Source organism: Schistocerca serialis, chromosome 7 (assembly GCF_023864345.2).
Source record: "Schistocerca serialis cubense isolate TAMUIC-IGC-003099 chromosome 7, iqSchSeri2.2, whole genome shotgun sequence".
Lineage (NCBI taxonomy): Eukaryota > Metazoa > Arthropoda > Insecta > Orthoptera > Acrididae > Schistocerca > Schistocerca serialis.
The window spans coordinates 268259411-268281990 of NC_064644.1; the positions used below are offsets into that span (position 1 = coordinate 268259411).

The 22580-nt window shown below is 36.1% G+C and overlaps 1 protein-coding gene across 1 annotated transcript in view; it reads left to right on the forward strand.

Annotated features, from left to right (window-relative positions):
• LOC126412662 (putative helicase MOV-10) overlaps window positions 1-22580 on the forward strand; it is a 431824-nt gene that overhangs the window by 31262 nt on the left and 377982 nt on the right. Inside the window, exon 2 of the mRNA XM_050082364.1 lies at window positions 3393-3653. Within this exon, the coding sequence (XP_049938321.1) occupies window positions 3393-3653 (261 nt within the window). The remainder of the gene's footprint in view (window positions 1-3392; window positions 3654-22580) is intronic.

Genomic DNA, 22580 nt, shown 5'->3' on the forward strand with positions numbered 1-22580 from the left:
AGCAATATTGAACTCTTTTGTTTCTACCCCTCAGGAAATTACATTTTACCCCTCAGGAGTAATTACCCCCAACTTGGGAAACATTGGTATAGACAAACTGCAACCATAGACACAAAGTGATGTGTATAAAATAATGTACAATCACTGAGGAGAGGCATATGTTGGACTGTCAGGTAGAGCTGTGGCAATTGTATTATCTGAACATGAGAGAAGATGAAAATTAAGGAAAAAAGATCCAACCTTCACTAATAATCGTTTAACAGAAAGCTGCTCGTGTGATGTAGAATGTGAAGTTTTACGTTCTCTTAAGGAAAGCAGAAAGATGATGCTTTTGGAAATACTGGAAATCAATGAACATATGATACAGATGCCAACTTCGTATTAAATTACCAAACTCATTTTCATTTTTCCTCTGTGTTAAATTAAGTTTTAGTCAAAAATACTAATTTTTCATCAGTTGTTAGACGTATTTCTACATAAAAAGCGTTGTCTCCTTTTCTAGTTAATGTAACTTTATCTGTGTGAAAAAGGTATACTTTCATATGAAAACACTCTGCAATTCATGATTTTTATATCTACTGCATAAATCATACCCATGTAAATTATGTGTCATTTTTTCTGTGTTTGCAATATGCAGGTGGCATCTGAAAACAGCTGAAGAAGCTGAAAGTTGGCTTTTAACCAAATAAATATAATTTTACAGAACATTAGGACGTTTTTCTATCTGATATTATTGTCATGTTTTACCAGGCAGTGACAGATAATACAGCTAATGTCATATTCTTGTTCAATAATGTTTGTCAACACTTAGGATTTCATATAAGTTACTTAATCAAACAATGGAAAATCCAGGATGGAATTTAACAGTATTAGAGAAGGAAAGTTGCTACTCACTATACTCGTATAGCGGAGATGCTGAGTCACGATAGGCACGCCCAAGCCTCCTCCTTACCCCCACCCAGTCGCCACTCCCATCATGCACTGGTGCTGCTGCTCGCAGTGTGGTTTCAGTTGTCTGAGACTGCAGATGTGTGTGCAAGTTGCGTTTGCGTTAGTGCATATGTGTATATGTGTCTATTGCTGACAAAGGCCTTAATGGTCGAAAGCTTCTTTAACAACTGAGAGAAAGTGTAATATTAAACATTAACAATGGCTGATGACATCACCCAAGGATACTTGAGGTGCTGCATACTTTGTGGGCCTTTTCAGAGGTTCCCTCCTGGTTTGTGGATAATAGTATGAGATTATTGCCTGCCACTTGCTGCTCTTTACAACGGGCATTAGTTTTCAACAATATCCAATTGTGTCACGCACTGGAGAGACTCTAAAAATTACAAATTAACAGATCAACTTCTAACTTTAATAATTAACAGGATCTGAGATGACAGCTGCTCTAACTCATTTTAAGAGTTTATGTCAAGGGTTTGTACTATAACTTAAACTCAGTGGCCCAAAATAAACCTTGCCAGACACATTTCAAATAACAGCTGGTTGGACTTCCAACAGATTCACAGTTAACAGTTTCAGTTTTAATCTCACCAAGTCTTATTTTACACAGTTTCAGACAAGCAAAATTGGTTTGTGAGCATCAGAAAAGGAAGCAACATGTGTAAGATAGGTTGGAATTAAACTGAATAACAAGTTGATATGTCAATTCCTAGATAAACTAATCAAGATAGTTATTACATTCTACTCTCATAACTAACTTTCTTATGTAAATTGAAGGCGGAGGAGGGAGAAATGAAAGAAAGGGAAGGAACTAATGATATCAGCTGCAACAAGACTATACGGAATCATCAGTGACTCACGAAAATGCATCCCAGACCGAGACTCAGACCTTGAATCGTCTGCTTACTAGGCAGTTGCGTTAACCACTGCACCACCTGGACATAGTTTTTATTACAAATGTGTAGAATATCTTCGCCTGCTCCCCAGCTGACTCACGCTTCCCTCCAGTGCCACCTATCCACAGTCCCCATCCATGTCCTCCATACTCAATAATTTTAGATTCCCACTGGCAGTCAAATGTAAATGTCCATCCACACTTAAGGTTGTGGATTCGTTGCCAATTGATATGAATCAGTGATGTCAATGCATGGCGTCTGTTCGTTCAGACATGTCCAAAAGAACAGAAACCATGCATTCATGTAACTGATTCGCCTTAATGGGCAGTGTCCAAAAAAAACAGACACCACACATTAATATAATTGATTTGCCTCAATCTCCAGTGGGAATCTAAAAGTAATGAGCATTGAGAACATGGATGGGGACTACTGATAGATGGGAGTGGTGGGAGAGGGAATCAGCCAGGCAGTGTGCAGAGATAGTCCACATATTTTCCATAAACAATGTATCCACATAGTGCAGTGGTTAATCCAACTGCCTAGTTACCAGGAGATCCAGGATTCAAGTCCCGGTCAGGTGTGTATTTTCCCTCATCGCCACAGATTCTGTACAAAGTCTCGTTGCTGCTGATATCAGTTGTTCCTTCCATTCCCTCTTGTTTTCTTCCCCCCACCCCCCCTCCATCTTCAATTTATGTAATATCTATCACAGAGGCGGATTTCATGTGGTGTCTGTTCCTTTGGACATGTCTGAATATGTTGACCCCTGTTGTCATTTGGAATTATCTCACATGAGAAAGTACCTAACATAAATAAAGTACTTATTCAACAGAAGGGATCAGTAAGAGTATTGCGCAAAAAAGTAATTTTTATCTAGTCTTTGCTTCCTCAGCTATGGTTCAAAGTGGAATTATGTACTCAAGAAGATTCTGTCTAACATAAAGCAAAAAATTGGGATCCTGTATCAACTCAAGAGAAAATTAAAAATATGTCTCATTAACCTCTCCTACTGCAATTTATTTGTTTGTCTAGATGCAAAGATTTAAAAAATACTATTAGCCACATACAATGTGGCAGTGTTCATTGTAAGGCTGTGTGACAGCAAATAGTGTATTTTGAACTAGCCACAGTTGCTGCAATTGTAGTAACTATTTTTTTAATGACATTATCATCAAGTAAATATTAAGCCACCAATAGATGATTAACAGCTACTATTTAATATAACTGAGGAAACTTTACTTACTTCCTTCGGTTTGGTTGGCTCAAGCACAAATAGTATAAAACAGTATAGGGATACTTTATTGTTAATACAGCGTACTGATAAATTTCTATGATAGTCTTGTCTTTTATTAATGTATACATTGAATCGTTCCACTTTCCTGAACGTTTGTCCCTTGATGGGACCTATGAAACTTTATGAATGATGAATTTATATGTTTATTTTTTAAATGAATTGGTTGATTGTATAAGGTCAAAGAACATTCTAAACTAAATGCTTAAAAACAGCATGCCAGTTGTTAATATTTTCAGTTACCCTCTGGTTTACAGATGTTACTGTTGCACGACACTGTACAATATATTTCCTCAGCAAAGGATACATAGAGGATAATTATTCCATTACCAAAGAAAGATTCAAGAACATATTTGAAGAAGAGTACAAACAGAAGTATCCTGTTCGTGCTAATTGTTCAAATATTCTGTCTGCACTGAATTTCTTAAAGCTGATAAAGAGGAGAAACAATTCAAACCCAGAAAAAATATATTTCATCAGGAATGGTATTGATACACTCCAAGAGAAGTGTTCTGATGGTAAGTTTTATTGTAAATAGTGGCACTTAACATTTCCTATTTTTCTAGAGTTCACTTTTTTTTGTGTTGTTCAGTCAATAAATTGAGTTCATGTCAACATAAAGAACAGAAACACTGTGTTAAGTACAAAGATTAATAAAAAGCAAACCAATGTGTATTTTAATGGAGAATAGTAAGTATGAAAGCATTTAAAAGGTTTGGCATGTACAGTGGGGACAGTACTGCCCCCTGTTTAGTTGTATGATATTATGGCTTCTAGGCCATCCATTTAAAACTACTTTACCATTTTTTTTGAGCAGAAATGTATCACATCAATGTACACCCTTAAAATTTTGGGCAAGTGATATGACCATGTCTTAAAAAGAATCATCTACAGTGAAGCTCTGTGAATCAAAGTATGATTCTGTGACTACTTATTTTCTTTTAGATTTCTGTCATTGCTAGAGGTCTACTTAATTAAATGTATTTAGAGAAATCTCTACATCACTGAAAAGCAGTCACTAATGCTTAGGACACTTTTATTGAGGCAAATATCCATTCCTGCTATGAGGAGACAGACCACTGTGATCTGACACCATTGATTTTAAGATAAACTAACTGAAAGTACTCACTTCAGTTAACAGTGAAGTAACAGTATAGAATGCTTAGAAAATTAAAGAAGTGCCATTTATATTGCTTGAATCAAACAATGGAAAATCCAAGATGAAATGTAACAGTATGGTTTTATGAAAAGGAAAGTTACTGCTCACCAAATAGCGGAGATGCTAAGTCACAGATAGACACAACAACAAAAAGACTGTCACAATATAAGCTTTCAGCCAACTTGGTCTTTGTTGAAAATAATCAAAACACACACACACACACACACACACACACACACACACACACTCACACACATGACTCAGTGTGTCACGGGCATGTGCTGTGTTTGCGCGCTCCCTGACAGTCTTTCTGTTGTGCCTATCTGTGACTCAGCATCTCTGCTATATGGTGAATAGCAGCTTTCCTTTTCAAAATATTTATATTGCTTGATTATATTACATTTTAGTATAAGTTGTTATATGGTTGGAAAAGAATGGAGGCAAACTATACTATAATATTTCATAAAATATTTGCAGTGTTAGTGATTTAAAATCCATGAGTTGTTTTTTGAGTACTTCCTAGCAAATATCAAGAGGTAATTGCTGACTCTCACATGATTGATGGCAAAGCCCTGGTACAGAAGTGCTGACAGTCATAGTGCCACTGGTGCCTAATCCATTGTCATATGTGAGGTGATATGAAAAGTTCTCGGAATCACTACGAGTGGTCGTCAGCGCTAGCATGAGTTGTTCACGTGATATTCATTGGACTGTTGCCTGTAAACATGTGCCACAGCAGTGCTCTTGGAAGAGAGCTGTGACGGTTTTGTGGCTCTGTTGTTGTTCCTGCATAGTGATTTGCAGAGATGGAAAAAATCGAGATTCAAGGAGTGATTTAGTACTTCGTAAAGAAAGGTATGAAAGCAAAGGACATTCATGCTGATTTCTAGAATACACTGGGAGACTCTGCTCTTTCATGTTCAACTGTTGCCAAGTGGACAAATGATTTTAAATTTGATCGGGAGAACTTAGATGATGATCCGCTCAGTGGTCGGCCAAGATGTGTCACTACTCAAGAAATCGTTGCAAAATTGCACAAAATGGTCATGGAGGATTGACGATTGAAAGTGCATGAAACTGCTGAAGCTTGCCAGATATCATCTGAAAGGGTACATCACATTTTAACTGAAGTATTAGAAATGAAAAAATTATCTGCAAGATGGGTGCCGTGCCTCATGAGGCTAGATCAAAAACGTGTCCTTTCGCTATGGTAAAATTACATGAACTAAGGTACGAACTGTTGTCACGGCCGCCTTATTCATCTGATATGGCTCTGTCAGACTTCCATCTCTTCCCAAAACTGAAAATTTTTCTTGGTGGACGAAGATTTACTTCAAACGAAGAATTGATAGCCGGAGTTGTCAACTATTTTGGAGGCCTGGAGGAAACTCATTTTCGAGATGGGATCAAGGCGCTGGAACATTATTGGACTAAGTGCATTAATCTGCAAGAAGACTACATTGAAAAATAAAATAGTTTCAGTGATGTAAGTAATTTTTGTCTATTCCATTCCAAGAACTTTTCAAACTACCCTCGTACTACTATCTTTTTGCTCTGCGCCAACTGTTACTGTTTCAACCTGACCTCTAGGTTCCATGCAGTACACACATGTAGGCCACAGTATGTGTCGAGTATTATGTGTTACCTTAATTTCTGTCACTTCTTTTATGATGTTTGCTCTGTTGTCATATAGAGAAGCAAGCCATGCTGAAGTGAGACATACACTTAGCAGTAACAGCTGTTTATTACAAGAACTAAGCTAAATGCAACCTGTAAGAATAATGTCTGCAAAACTTGAGAACAAGACTGTATTAAGGAGCAGGGGGGTTTAATGACAGTCCCACAAGGCTGGTAACTCGTAGGCAGTCTCCTGATGAGCAGCAGGTGCTTTGATAACACAGTCCTTTGAAGCTCAGAGCTCGTTGGCAGTCTACTGCTAATGACAAGGTCCCACAAAGTGATGAACAAGTTGCTAGTCACAACAAATACTGCAAAGTGGTGTCCCCAAAGTGGCTGGTGGAAGCACAACATCAGAAATGGCTCAGGGTGAGGGCAGCATGGCACCTTGGTGAGCAGTGAAATGGCAGCAGCAAGCGGTGTCTGTAGAAGAGACTTGAGGGAGCTGTCGGTTGCTTCAGCTCAGGAGGAAACTGGCTCTCTCTGAGCAGAGCACTGACTGAAGTGCACGCCAGTGCAAGGATACATGCATGGTATCGTGTGAGCATGTTACCGCGCGAACATAAATTAGTGCCTGCTGCAGCAGCACTGTTTGCTGGGACTTGCATGCCATGTAGTGGCAAGACTGACAACCCGGACACTGTGGTGACTGCTGGCAACTTGACTGTAAACAGTACCTTGCCTCTTTTATTTACAAACAACCTCCTAGATGAGGCATGGGCCGTACCTGGCCTGCGAAGCATACGTGTAAATTGTGGTGGCTGAAATACACAGTGGGCAACACTCAGCCCTACATACTCAACAATATTACCCCAGAATCTGTTTGTATATCTCACAATAGAAGTATTATCACATGTAGTTCATGGTCCAATTAACAGAATATGTTTTTCATGGAGGAAAACACCTTTTATGTGACATCTGATGCTGCTCTAGTATATATACTGTTTCCTCATACGGCTGGAACCATTTAATGCAACTGGATGATTTCATTAAAATCAATTTCCACAAGACTATGCTTATACACTGCAGGTATTCTGAAGGCAAAACTGTTTCAGATTGTGACAGGGTAGTGTACCATGTGAAAGGTTGTTGGAGGTCCTGCTCCATCATGTGAGTCTTTAGGGATGGGATTCTAGCCCCCATGGAAAAATGCTGGGAACAGTCAACTGAGAAGCTAAAGGAGTTTCATATGACCCCGTGGCACACAGTACTTGTGTGCCCAGAACTTGCTACACAAAATTTGTTAAATGGAAAACATGGTCTTAGAAATGTAACTGGTTCTACTGTTTTTTAATTAGGGATGGAAATCTACAGAGTAGTAATATCCAAATATAGATGAGTGCAGCCAGAGGTCAAATAACGTAATGTAGTATTATCAACAGAAGTGTGGCGAGAAAAATAAGAAAAAAAAGAATAAAACTCTGTCTGAATGTATTTTTTAATACTCGGGAAAGAAATGGTAGGAAATTTTAAGTACAGCATTTACTACTGCAAAAACCAGAAAATTGAAATGATATTGGAGATATTGAAAACAAATCACAGAGAATATCCAGGCTCTTTCTTTAAATCATGTTCAGTTCAAATAATTCATATCTACCTACACTGAATCAAGCTGTAGAGAAAATAAATTTATAATAGGTCAACTTAACTAACAGAAGGTACACATTGAAAGGACTCATCCTGAGTCATTGAGGAATAATTAAATAGGCAAGGGAGGGAGATATATAAGAGGAAAACTGTAGAGAGAGATCAAACAGATGTAGGGTGCAGTTGTAACATAAAGATGAGCAGACTCTGTAGTGTAACCATTACCTGTGCAGCTATGCCCTCGATAGTTGTCTCCATAAAAATTTGGCTGAAAAGTAGGTGGTTGAAAGTAGGCTATTGCAATTCAAACACTTTACTTACACTGAGATGTTGAATAAAGTTTTGTTTATGGCCAGTTTGAATCTCATGTATTTAAATTATGCACAGATAAACGTCTAGCCACACACTACAGTCGATTGACGTCCTGTAATGTGATTTTTTGAGTGCAGTAACCCAACACTGAAGTGAAGGTAAAGTTCATTTGTGGCAAACGAATAATTAACACATTCACAGAATTATCCTCTTAAAACAACATCTTTTTGATCTAAAAGTCAAATCAGTATGAAAACAATGTGCACAGTAAGTAACTATTGGGGATAATGCTGTTCATAGTCTGATCCTCTTGTCACAGTGAGTGTTATTCAAGATTGACACCATTCATGAAATTAATTACAAGTTACTCAATCATTAAAAACAGTCACTCAATCATGGACTAGCTCCCAGAGATAAAATTTACATAAATCACAGTATATTTTCTGGCTTGTAATTTGTACTGTATGGTCTGTGGTAAGTTATCCCATATTTTTGGACACAGACTTGCTCATTTCATAACCTTCCATAGGTTGACTTAAATGGCTTTCAGCTTGCTTCCTCTTAAAAAAATATAGATTCACATTAATTAAAATTAAAGTTAGCTGTTGTTGTTTGCTGGATTTTCACATACAATTGAAGATTTACATTTCTAAGTAACTGAATAGCCTAAAGATATTTGTTTTAACTAGGACTTAGGTGTGATAAGAATTTCTAGTGTATTATGGTGGCTAGTTTACTGAAATATGGGATTCTATTCCAGTAACAGTGGTTTTACTAAGAAAGCTAATTACTCTTAAACTAAAAGAATGCATATCTTGCTAACATATTTTCAATATTAGATGTATAAATGCTATAATTACTTACATGACTTGGTCACCTACTTTATCAGGAAGTTAGCAATTGGGTATATGTTTACAAATGAATGATGACAATGATATCTTGAATTACTGATGTTTTGTAATTGACACATTTTTTGGCAAACTAGTTAGTTCGTTAATTCCGGATAACCAAGGAATATAACATGTAATAAAGTTAAGTTGCATAAGCCTTGAGTCAGTGTTCGAGATTTTTACGTACTGCGCACATGCCATATAGATGAGCATATGGAAGATATCACAAATACTAATTTTGGGGAAGAAAGTGGAAAGTATCCATCTTCTTTGTTACAACATGCCCTGGATAAATTTGCTTGGAGAACTGTATCAGCTGCTGAAGCAAGAAAATTGTGGTCTGAAATATGGGGGGGGGGGGGGGGGCAGCCATTTTTGTTAGAAAGCTAAAAGACAGTAACAACTTCTAAAACAGACAGAGTGATGCATCTGAATGCTCAAATAATGTTTCTGTTACACTTAAACAAGGAACTCCCATTTAAGATTCAAAATCCAAAAATAAATGTAAGTGGACAAATACAGTAAAAAGAAAATGAAGCCCCACAAAAATGTGAAAAAGAATAAAAACTTAATTCCTTATTGTAAGCAACACCCTGCTTAAAAATTTGCTAGTACCGAATTCCACAATGGACATTTGCCCAGGAATGACATATCTCTTGAACAAACTCTTCAACAATGTATTGAGACAAATACCAATAAAGAAAAAAGTAGCATCTTAAATTCACAGTATTGTTCAGTAGATGCACTTAAAGCAAAATGTTTACTGACTTGTGCAAAATTATACAAAGCAGGGGAAACTTAACAGCCAGTGAATGGGGTGGGGGAGGGGGGTGGGTGGGGGGGGGGGGGGGGGAAGGAGAAGAAGAATGGTGCTCGAGGAAAATTGTATTTAAAAACATAACTAACTGCAAGTCTTCATTCTTAATACACTGGAACATAAATGACCTCAGTGCAGTGTATCCACAGCATAAAATCACGAAAATTGATGAGCTTCAAATTATTCTTTCAAAAGGAAGAAATATCAGAGTCATTTGCCTAAATGAAAACTGGCTTAAGAAAGATTTAGTCTCAGTTTTAAGCAAATTAGAAATCTTTACAGTAAAGAAAGAGACAATTTTAATTTGCTTAATGAAGAACTTACATTTGAAAGTTGCTGTGTATATCTAGAACAACATAATATTATTATTATCTCAATTTATAGGATTCCAGGTAGCGATTTGACTAAATTATTTTTAGAGAAATTCCAGTGTTTCCTACACAAACTCATAAGAAAAGAGGAAAAAACTACTAATTTCTGCTGAATTTAACACAGATAGGGCGAGTGAAACAAGCTTCTCAACTAAGTTTGTTGACTTAATTCAAGAATATTCCTTTAGATTAAATTTCACTGATTTCATCAGAATAAATGAGCAAACTGCAATGTGTATAGACAATATTTTAACAAATTATACATTAAATGACACTGCCAAATTCTCTTAAGACCTAGGCATCTCAGATCACTCTGTTTTGCCTATTGAATTAGTAAAAGTAAATAAAGAAAATGGAAGGAGATGTTTCATGAAAAGACAGTTCAGTGATGAAAACATACACTTGTCCTGTTGTAGATGGAGTGACGTAAACTGGTCATTACAACATGAAAGCACATGTGCAAAAATTTTTGTTAAGTTTTTAAACAGCTTTTTACATGTTTCCAATGAAACTTTTCCACCTGCAGTCTGCCACAGTAAGGCAAGATAAACTAAAGTGGATTACTACTTAGCTGAAATCCAATAATAGTCCTGAGTTCATTAGCTGTGTTAAAACATCTCCTTCTTCTTGGTGCCATACACTTGCAGTGTGTCAGCTGCTGACATTCGGCATTCCCTTGCTTCTTGAACCAGCTCTTCAAAGTTGTTGATACCAGTCCATGTCTTGCTATTCTGTGACCATGATTGCTTCCTTCTACCTGGTGGGTGCTTTCCTTCTATTCTGCCTTCTAGAATTAATTGCAGAAGTTCATATTTCTTTCCCCTCATAATGTGCCCCAGGTACGATGTCTTTCTTCTTTTAATTGTCCCCATTAGTTCTCTGTCCACCTTGGCTCTATGCACCACCTCAGCATTGCTCACTTTTTCAATCCATGGTATTTTTAGTAATTGACACAAGAGCCACATTTCTGTTGCTTCTAATCTCTTTACAGAAGCTGCTTTAATTGACCAAGTTTCCACTCGATAGAGTAGGACGGGGATAACAGAGCATTGTACTACCCTTATTCTCAGATGGAGTGGCATGTCTGTGTATATCAGCACATTTGTAGCTTTAGGAATGTTTCTTTGGCAATCCCACAGCAAATCTTAATTTCCTCATCACAATCAAGTTTTGAATTTATCACAGAGGCTAGATATTTAAATTTGGTTACTTTCTCGATTTTACTACCATTAATGACTAGGGACTATTTTTGACCAGGGGTTCTTTCAACTGACATCCATTTAGGTTTCTTGGAATTTATTCTGACATCAAAATGCTGACCAGCTTTATCCATTTCTGTAAGTATTTTCTGTAGCTCGGCTACGGATGGCGCAAACAAAGCTGTGTCATCCGCATACTGTAAGTTCCAGATCTTCACTCCATTTACTTTTATATCAAATAATTCTGAGTCTTGACCGGATCGAAAAATTTTGTCCAGATACAAATTGAACAGTAATGGCGATGGCCCTGGTGGACTCCTTTCAGTATTTGCAGTAAAGAAAGAGACAATTTTAATTTGCTTAATGAAGAACTTACATTTGAAAGTTGCTGTGTATATCTAGAACAACATAATATTATTATTATCTCAATTTATAGGATTCCAGGTAGCGATTTGACTAAATTATTTTTAGAGAAATTCCAGTGTTTCCTACACAAACTCATAAGAAAAGAGGAAAAAACTACTAATTTCTGCTGAATTTAACACAGATAGGGCGAGTGAAACAAGCTTCTCAACGAAGTTTGTTGACTTAATTCAAGAATATTCCTTTAGACTAAATTTCACTGATTTCATCAGAATAAATGAGCAAACTGCAATGTGTATAGACAATATTTTAACAAATTATACATTAAATGACACTGCCAAATTCTCTTAAGACCTAGGCATCTCAGATCACTCTGTTTTGCCTATTGAATTAGTAAAAGTAAATAAAGAAAATGGAAGGAGATGTTTCATGAAAAGACAGTTCAGTGATGAAAACATACACTTGTCCTGTTGTAGATGGAGTGACGTAAACTGGTCATTACAACATGAAAGCACATGTGCAAAAATTTTTGTTAAGTTTTTAAACAGCTTTTTACATGTTTGCAATGAAACTTTTCCACCTGCAGTCTGCCACAGTAAGGCAAGATAAACTAAAGTGGATTACTACTTAGCTGAAATCCAATAATAGTCCTGAGTTCATTAGCTGTGTTAAAACATCTCCTTCTTCTTGGTGCCATACACTTGCAGTGTGTCAGCTGCTGACATTCGGCATTCCCTTGCTTCTTGAACCAGCTCTTCAAAGTTGTTGATACCAGTCCATGTCTTGCTATTCTGTGACCATGATTGCTTCCTTCTACCTGGTGGGTGCTTTCCTTCTATTCTGCCTTCTAGAATTAATTGCAGAAGTTCATATTTCTTTCCCCTCATAATGTGCCCCAGGTACGATGTCTTTCTTCTTTTAATTGTCCCCATTAGTTCTCTGTCCACCTTGGCTCTATGCACCACCTCAGCATTGCTCACTTTTTCAATCCATGGTATTTTTAGTAATTGACACAAGAGCCACATTTCTGTTGCTTCTAATCTCTTTACAGAAGCTGCTTTAATTGACCAAGTTTCCACTCGATAGAGTAGGACGGGGATAACAGAGCATTGTACTACCCTTATTCTCAGATGGAGTGGCATGTCTGTGTATATCAGCACATTTGTAGCTTTAGGAATGTTTCTTTGGCAATCCCACAGCAAATCTTAATTTCCTCATCACAATCAAGTTTTGAATTTATCACAGAGGCTAGATATTTAAATTTGGTTACTTTCTCGATTTTACTACCATTAATGACTAGGGACTATTTTTGACCAGGGGTTCTTTCAACTGACATCCATTTAGGTTTCTTGGAATTTATTCTGACATCAAAATGCTGACCAGCTTTATCCATTTCTGTAAGTATTTTCTGTAGCTCGGCTACGGATGGCGCAAACAAAGCTGTGTCATCCGCATACTGTAAGTTCCAGATCTTCACTCCATTTACTTTTATATCAAATAATTCTGAGTCTTGACCGGATCGAAAAATTTTGTCCAGATACAAATTGAACAGTAATGGCGATGGCCCTGGTGGACTCCTTTCAGTATTTGCAGTAAAGAAAGAGACAATTTTAATTTGCTTAATGAAGAACTTACATTTGAAAGTTGCTGTGTATATCTAGAACAACATAATATTATTATTATCTCAATTTATAGGATTCCAGGTAGCGATTTGACTAAATTATTTTTAGAGAAATTCCAGTGTTTCCTACACAAACTCATAAGAAAAGAGGAAAAAACTACTAATTTCTGCTGAATTTAACACAGATAGGGCGAGTGAAACAAGCTTCTCAACGAAGTTTGTTGACTTAATTCAAGAATATTCCTTTAGACTAAATTTCACTGATTTCATCAGAATAAATGAGCAAACTGCAATGTGTATAGACAATATTTTAACAAATTATACATTAAATGACACTGCCAAATTCTCTTAAGACCTAGGCATCTCAGATCACTCTGTTTTGCCTATTGAATTAGTAAAAGTAAATAAAGAAAATGGAAGGAGATGTTTCATGAAAAGACAGTTCAGTGATGAAAACATACACTTGTCCTGTTGTAGATGGAGTGACGTAAACTGGTCATTACAACATGAAAGCACATGTGCAAAAATTTTTGTTAAGTTTTTAAACAGCTTTTTACATGTTTGCAATGAAACTTTTCCACCTGCAGTCTGCCACAGTAAGGCAAGATAAACTAAAGTGGATTACTACTTAGCTGAAATCCAATAATAGTCCTGAGTTCATTAGCTGTGTTAAAACATCTCCTTCTTCTTGGTGCCATACACTTGCAGTGTGTCAGCTGCTGACATTCGGCATTCCCTTGCTTCTTGAACCAGCTCTTCAAAGTTGTTGATACCAGTCCATGTCTTGCTATTCTGTGACCATGATTGCTTCCTTCTACCTGGTGGGTGCTTTCCTTCTATTCTGCCTTCTAGAATTAATTGCAGAAGTTCATATTTCTTTCCCCTCATAATGTGCCCCAGGTACGATGTCTTTCTTCTTTTAATTGTCCCCATTAGTTCTCTGTCCACCTTGGCTCTATGCACCACTTCAGCATTGCTCACTTTTTCAATCCATGGTATTTTTAGCAATCGACACAAGAGCCACATTTCTGTTGCTTCTAATCTCTTTACAGAAGCTGCTTTAATTGACCAAGTTTCCACTCGATAGAGTAGGATGGGGATAACAGAGCATTGTACTACCCTTATTCTCAGATGGAGTGGCATGTCTGTGTATATCAGCACATTTGTAGCTTTAGGAATGTTTCTTTGGCAATCCCACAGCAAATCTTAATTTCCTCATCACAATCAAGTTTCGAATTTATCACAGAGGCTAGATATTTAAATTTGGTTACTTTCTCGATTTTACTACCATTAATGACTAGGGACTATTTTTGACCAGGGGTTCTTTCAACTGACATCCATTTAGGTTTCTTGGAATTTATTCTGACATCAAAATGCTGACCAGCTTTATCTATTTCTGTAAGTATTTTCTGTAGCTCGGCTACGGTTGGCGCAAACAAAGCTGTGTCATCCGCATACTGTAAGTTCCAGATCTTCACTCCATTTACTTTTATATCAAATAATTCTGAGTCTTGACCGGATCAAAAAATTTTGTCCAGATACAAATTGAACAGTAATGGCGATGGCCCTGGTGGACTCCTTTCAGTATTTGCACAGATTCTATTTTTAAATTTTTGTTAATACTGATGTCTGCTCTCTGATTCCAGTATAATTGCTGAATGATTCTTATGTCCTTACCATCCAATCGTATTTCTCATAAGATTGTGATAAGAGGGTTATGCTTAACAGTGACAAATGCTTTCTCATTGTCGATAAAGCATATATGTATATCCTGCTGATAATCATAGCATCTTTGCATAAGTATCTTCATGCCAAAAAATTCCCATTCCCTTCATAAAACCAAACTGGGTTTCTCTACAGTGCTCCTCACATTTATGATAAATTCGGTTATGTATAATTATTAGAAAAGTTTTCAGAGCATAACTCATCAATGAGATCTGTCGAAATTCTGAGCACGTTTCTGCATTTGCTTTCTTCGGTAATGGGACAAAGGTTGATTTCAGCCATTCATTTGGGATATGGTGTGAGCTATAAATTTCATTAAATAGGGCTGTCAACATTTTTGAGTCTATGGATTTTAAAATTTCAGTGGGTAAATTGTCTCCACCAGGTGCTTTTCTGTGCTTTGTTACTCGCAGCGCATATTCTACCTCTGATTGTAAGATACGTGGACCAGATTCTTCTTCATTTTGATTTACTGTTGTGTCTTTTTGTTGCAAAACAGGGATGATATGTAATTTTCCCAGTGTTTTGTCATTTTTTCTGATTCGAGAATAATCCGATTATTCTCATGTCTTAAAGCAGTTAGATTCTGTTGTTTAAAGTTTCCAGTTATAACGTTGATCTTCTTATGGAAACTGTACAAGTCATCTGACTTCAGCATTTCTTGTACTTCAGTGCATTGTTCCTCAATCCAGTTTGCTTTTGCTGCTCAAACCTTCTTCTTTACTTCTTCATCTGTCTGTTGGTATTCCACATTTTTATGATGCACCTTGTGTATTCTGTGTTCTTCCATTTTCAGTAGAATATCTTCTGTCATCCAGGGCTTAGACTTCTGTTTTTTGCACATACCAATTTTGGCTGTAGCAACTTGGATGGCTGCATTGTGTACCTTTTCCCAGTATTCATTAGTACTTCTTTCGTGGATTTTGTCTATGGGTGGCATGTTGTTTCCCATTTCTTTCACCACATTCTCTCTCAGTTTTAGGTTCTTCAGTTTTTCAGTATCAAATCTTACACCCCTGCTGTTTTTCAGCTGTGAACATTGAAATTTAATCTTCATGGTACCAATAACAGGATTGTGGTCTGATCCAATATCTGCACCTGGATATGCTGCTGCATAGGTCATGCTGTTTTTAAATTGCTTATTGATCAGTAAATAATCAATCTGATTCCTAACTATTCTCCCTTCTGTCTTGGAGCAACTTCCAGGTGTACAATCTTCTGGGATGTAGCTTGTAAAAAGCGTGTTTAATTGTGAATTATTCAGCCCTACAGAACTCAGTAAGGGCCATACCTCTTTCATTTGTTTCACCAAGACCAAATCCTCCTGTGACTCCATCAGTTTTTGCATTTCCAACTTTTGCATTGAAATCTCCCATTATCAAGTTCATGTCTTCCTTCTTCAAGATTTGTGTTATTGAGAGATCATTGTAGAAGCTCTCTGTTTCATCATTGTTCTTGTCTGCTGTTGGGGCATATACCTGAACTACATTCACATTCTGCTTCAGGCCTCTAATGTGGATGGCAGTTACTCAGTCAGATATTGCAGCTGTGCTAATTTCATAGTTCATGGAACTTTTTCCCAACTATGATTGCCATTCCATTTTTCCCACTTGGAGGAGGTCCTGAATAAAACATTCTTTTATCTTCTTGAATGATACATCCACTACTTGGCCATCTATGTTCACTGATACCAAGTATATCTATCTTTAAGCGTGTCATTTCCTTGAAGAGATTCTGCATATTTCCTCCTCCTAATAGACTTCATACATTTCAAGTAGCACATGAGAAGGTTTTTTTTTTTTCTTTTCTTTTTTTTCTTTAATCTATCTTTCACGTGCTGGTCCAGGCTCCCAAGATTCCTTTAGCTTAGTTAAAAACTATTAAAATATTTAGGGAGGTTGTAAAAGCAGCAAAGAAAACGGCAAATACTAAATTTGTCAACAAGCACAGAAATAAATCCAAGGCAGTACGGACAGTTGTCAAAAGTGAACCTTGAATCAATCCTAGCTGCCAGGAAATTTCTAAAATAAAGATACAGGACAAAATAATTGTAAATCCTGCTCAAGTATCAGAAAATTTTAACAAAAATTTATAACAGTACCAAAATCTGAAGTTGATGTAGACTCCTATCAAGATGTAGGAAAGATTGTATTAAGCCTAAAAAATAAAAATTCTGTGGGATGGTATGACATACCTGCCAAAGTCATCAAAGGAGTTTCAAATATAATAGCACACCCACCGTCTGAAATAATTAATTAATCACTTGAAGTAGGCTACTTTTCAGATGTTCTAAAATATGCAGAACTGAAACCATTATTTAAAAAAGGCTCTGAAGAAGATATTGGACATTACCATCCAATTTACCTTTTTCCTGTGCTTTCTAAAATATTTGAAATGATCATTGCACTCCAAATCCAAAATTTTTGTTACAAATTTAATATCATCTCAAAACACCAATGTTTGTTCCAAAAAGGTAAAAGTATGATTTATGCAATTAATGAATTCATAAATAAAGTTAGTTCCACCTTAGATAAATCACAAAAAGTTACAGGAATCTTCTGTGACTTATTCAAAGCATTGGACTGTGTGAACCACTCACTCTTATTATATAAAATTCCAAAAATACGGTATTACGGGCAGTTCCTTTGTGTGGTGGAACTAATATTTGATGAAGAGACAGCAAAGGATAACCATAACATCAGACAAAAGAAAATACTCCTGGGAATGGAGAACTGTCTCACAGGAGGTAACACAAGGATCAATTCTAGGCCCAAATAAAAATGCAGAATAAATTCCCAAAAATGTTAAAAAGTCTAGAAAATCTAAATGTGTCGTTCCATCTAAATGGTCTAAAACTAAATATTTAAGAAACATAGCTTATACAGTTTAATACAAAACAGTAAAAAATAAGTCATATTCAAATTATGCACAGAAGTCTAGAACTAATCAAAGCAGAATGCGTTAAATTCTTAGGAATGCAGTTGGACAGTAATCTGTCATGCTCCTCCTGTATAGACTATTTAAAAAAATAAACTGAACAGCCTGGCATTTGCTATGCCAATTGTAGCCATGTCACTGCCATAGAAACAAAAAATGTATTATACCATAGCTACTTTGAGGTAGCATACCATAGCTACTTTGAGGCAAGAGTAAGATACGGCACTGTCTTTTGGGGAAATGCTAGCAATTTGACAAAAATGTTAACTTTACAGGAAAAGATTATAAGGAACATGTGTAGTGCAAAGCCATGAGAATCTTGTCGGGCACTATTAAGAGACCTAAACATACTAAGTTTTCCCTGACTGTAATTATATGAAATAATTCTTTCCTCAAATAATAATCCACATTTGTTTGCTCCCAATAACTTCTGCCACAGATATGAAACTAGAAACAAACCAAGTTTCATGTTTCGTATACATAGACTCAATCTTTTCGTCCAGATCCCACAATATATAGGGATGATTTATTATTATTAATTTGATTGGCCACATTGGACCACTTGAGTCATTCCATGTTCACTTTCTCTTTGAAGATTGGACTACTTGCTTCTTGCACTCAGCACAGTACTTTTTCATTCATTCCGAACACAATTATCTTAACTTGTCTAAAATCTCTACTGATCTTCTGTGTGTCATTCCTGCTGAAAATTTATGATTCATAAGGAGAGTATTAATTTTGTTTTTGTTCTCTGCATCGGTAATTCTAAGTCCGACTGCTTCAAGATCTTGCTGAATTTCTTTGACCCACTGTGCCCCTGTCTTCTTTCTGAGACTTCTCATCACTAGTTGTTTTAAAATCCTATTGTCAGCCAGTTGTAAGACATGAAAGAAATATGACATTCTTTTCTTCTTCATTGAGCTGGTGCTTGGGTTAATCTCACAATAGACAGTTTCATTAGGGAGGATTCTCCAGACTCCATCAACCTGGTATTTTTTTATTGATTCATGTTCTGATAATTCTTCGTTCAGTCTATAGGAGTTGATCAGTTCTTCTTTCATTTTTAATTTGGAACAGAGTTCGACAAGCATATTTTGCTTCCAGGAGAGTTACATTTTTGTAATGTTGGATCTTAGTGTCTATTGACAGGCATTTCTTATTATATGTTGACCAGGTTAGAAATTGTGCATTTTTCATTTTGTTGGTTCTATTTATCCATGTTGCTTTCTCACCCCAAGTTGTGCAAAATTAATTCTCCAAGATATTTAAATTGTAGAACTATGTTAATTGCTTGATCATTTATGAAGATTTTGTCTATGCAATGAGGTTTCATGGGCATGATTTCAGTTTTGTCAAAGGATATTTGTAATACTGTTTTTGAAGCAATTTTGTGGAGACTTGTGATCTGAGCATGAACTTCTTCCATGTCAAGGGCTAAAAGAGCTAAATCATCAGCAAACCCAAGGCAATTTGCTCTTTTTGCTGGTTTTCCTCCAATTTTGATTTTACATGGATTTTCTTTTTTCCAGATTGTCATGATGTAATCAAGGGCCACATTGAAAAGCAAAGGGGACAATCCATCACCTTCTCTGTGTCCTGTTTTTATTGTGAAAGCTTTTGACATTTCTCCTTTAAACTTGACCTTTGAATTTGTGTTAGTTAAAGTTAGCTGAATGAGACTTACCGGTTTGGGATGGAGGCCATATGATCTAAGGATTTTTAGAAGTGTGGGTCTATGAACACTGTCTTATGCTTTTTTTAAATCTATGAATGAGATGAATAACTGTTTGTTTCTATACTTGTAATATTCCATTATTAGTTTTAGGCTAAGAATTTTGTCTGAGTGGCTTCTGTATGGTCGAAATCTTCCTTGGTATTGTCCAAGTTGTGGTTCCAGAATGTTTTTGATTCTGTTGTAAGTTATGCAGGAGAAAATTTTATATGTGCAGTCCAGAAGGGTTATTCCTCTGCAATTGTCTGGGTTGGTTCTATCTCCTTTTTTAAATAATGGATGGATTATTCTTGAGGTCCACTGCTCTGGAATTTTCTCTGTGATCCATATTTCAATTAGATATTAGTGGAGATTTATGTGACCACAGATATTCCAGCATTCTTCCAGATTTCTGCAAATACATGGTCTTCACCACATGCCCTGTAATTTCTTAGTTCCTGAATTGTGACTTCTACCTCATTGATAGTTGGAGGATCTATTAGGTCTAGAGTGGTTAAAATTGGTGCTCCAGTGTCTACTTGAAATGTTTCCAGTGGATCATCACAATTTAAAAGTTTGTTGAAAGTCTCTGCAAGGATCTCTGCATATTCTTGATTACTATGTGCCAACTTTCCTGACTTATCTCTCAGCATCAATGCTGGAGACTCATACTTTTTAAGATAAGGTTTTGTAATAATCTCTTGACTGTTTCCTCGGGACGTTCTCTTCTATCTTTTTTGGGGTATTTTTAAGATGTTTGTGTTTTGTCTGTCTGATGATTTTATGGGTTGGGTTCCTTTGCTAAGTTAATTTGAGATGTGATTCTTCAGGCTTTTGGACTTGATGCTTTATCCAACCTTGATTTCTTCTTTCTAATGCCTGGTCACATTCTTCATTCCATCACTCATGTTTCTTCCTAGGATTTATTGGAGCCAACTCTTCTGCTATGGATTTTAATTTGGTGCTTAATTCTTCTCTCTATATAGGGATGATAATACACAGTAAGTAAAAAAAGACAAATTTTCAAAAGATTGAAACTGATTCAATAAAAAGAAAATTATATGGCACTTTGCTACAAAAATGCTGTTACTCTACTGATGAATTTTTTAATGGTGATTTAATCATTTGAGTAGGATAAAAATTAATAGTATACGTATACAGATAGTTTATACTTCTAGCAAATGTATTTCATGTGCAATCTATTATAAGCTTGACAAGCCTCCTGTACAATAAATCAATGATTTGGCACGTATGTTACAAGACAATAGAATTCTGATTCTGATCGTGACTCTGATTCATTTAGTAAGAATTGTAAAGGCATCTTCATTTATGTGGGTACAAACTGTCTTAGAAGCAGTAGTGAAGAGAGAATTGTTAACAAAAACAAAACTGTGATCTCGTGGTAGCTTCCACAGAAAATATAAAGTAGTAGTGAGTGATATTATCTACAGAACCAGCAGTGGTTGGTAGATCGAAGTAAATAAATCATGATATAAACATAAACTGTAACTTAACATGGTTTGTATATTTAACAGTGATCTGTTGTAAATCATCAATTAATAAAACAGTCAGGATCATAATAATCATTTATTTAAAAAAGATGACTGGTTTCGGCCTTTATGCAGGCCATCTTCAGATCTAAAGCACCATAAGGCTGTGGCCGGCGGTGCATGGAACAGCTGTGTTAGCTCATGGTTCTTTACTGCACTTCACACAACTGCTCTGTGCACCTTGGGATGCAGCCATATGGTGCATTAGATCTGGAGATGGCCAGCATAAAGGCCAAAACCTATCATCATTTTTATTAAAAGGTTACTGTGTTCTTGACTGTTTTATTAATTGATAAAAACTGTAGCAGTGTAGAATCTGTATTTATAAATCCAAATAAGTTCTTTAGCAATAAATTCTCGGGTAAAGACAGTTGATAATATTTTAACTAATTACATGTTTGTATATGTCTATAAAATTTGCTGAGATTAAGGAATCTCTGACCATCCGTTGTTCGCTAAACTACCAGAAATCAACAGAGAACTAAAGCTCATATGAAAAGAAACTTCACTGGAACAAATTGGATATTCTTCATTATAAGTTAAAGGCTGAATGGCCTTTTGACAGCTGTATTTTAAATAGAAGTTACTCTGAGAAATTTTGAAGTACATTATATCAAATGTTCAATGAAACCTTTCCATTTAGAACCATAAGTAAGAAAATTACTTAAAGGTAGTGAAAGCAGTCAAACAAATGGCAAAAATGACTACAATTAGAAACTTGCAAGAAACTTCGTTTTACAATATAAGAGTAAGACAAAAGCATTGTCAAAACATAGATTTTAGAATTAGTAGTCATGAAATATCATGAATTAACTTACTTGTTGTAAACCTAGATCAAATATCAGAGTGCTTAAGTGATTTCTGAAATGTAATGAAGGTATATGTTGATATAGCAGAGCAACAGAGTGAAGTTTATCACTTTAAGCCTTACCAAGAAGCTTAATATCTCAGAGATTTTACAAAGTTTTTGATAACAACTGTGGAAAATGTTACTAACTGAAAACGAACAGAAGGAAGAAGAGGAAAATTGGAAGCTCTCAATATAAGAGATTTGGCAAACAATAAAGAAACTAGCCAGCAATAAGTCATTTGACCATCTCAACATGTCAGCCAAGTGTATTAAATGTAGTAGAGGTCATGTACATTATGTAACACAATTAAAGTGTCACTTTTGTGAAACCCCATAATAGTCCCCCACTGCAGTGTATAAGTTTGAAATTTGTCTGAAAGGTGCCTACGACCTTTCTCTGTAGTGATGTAAAAGCAATGTTAACCTTGGACTCTGTAACAATTCAAACAGTGAGGTGCCAACACATGTGGGGAAAAAAATGATTTTGATCTTAGATATATGGATGCAAAAAGTCATCTCAGATGATTGTATACCTGCCAGCTCTCCCATTTTATGTGGAAGACTACCTATTTTCCACTTTTTCTCCCTGTGTGTAGCTAATTATTGTCAAATCTTGAGACATTTGTTTTTAAAACATGCCATTTCAGTTTTTTTGGCCAGTGCTCAAAAGTCCTTC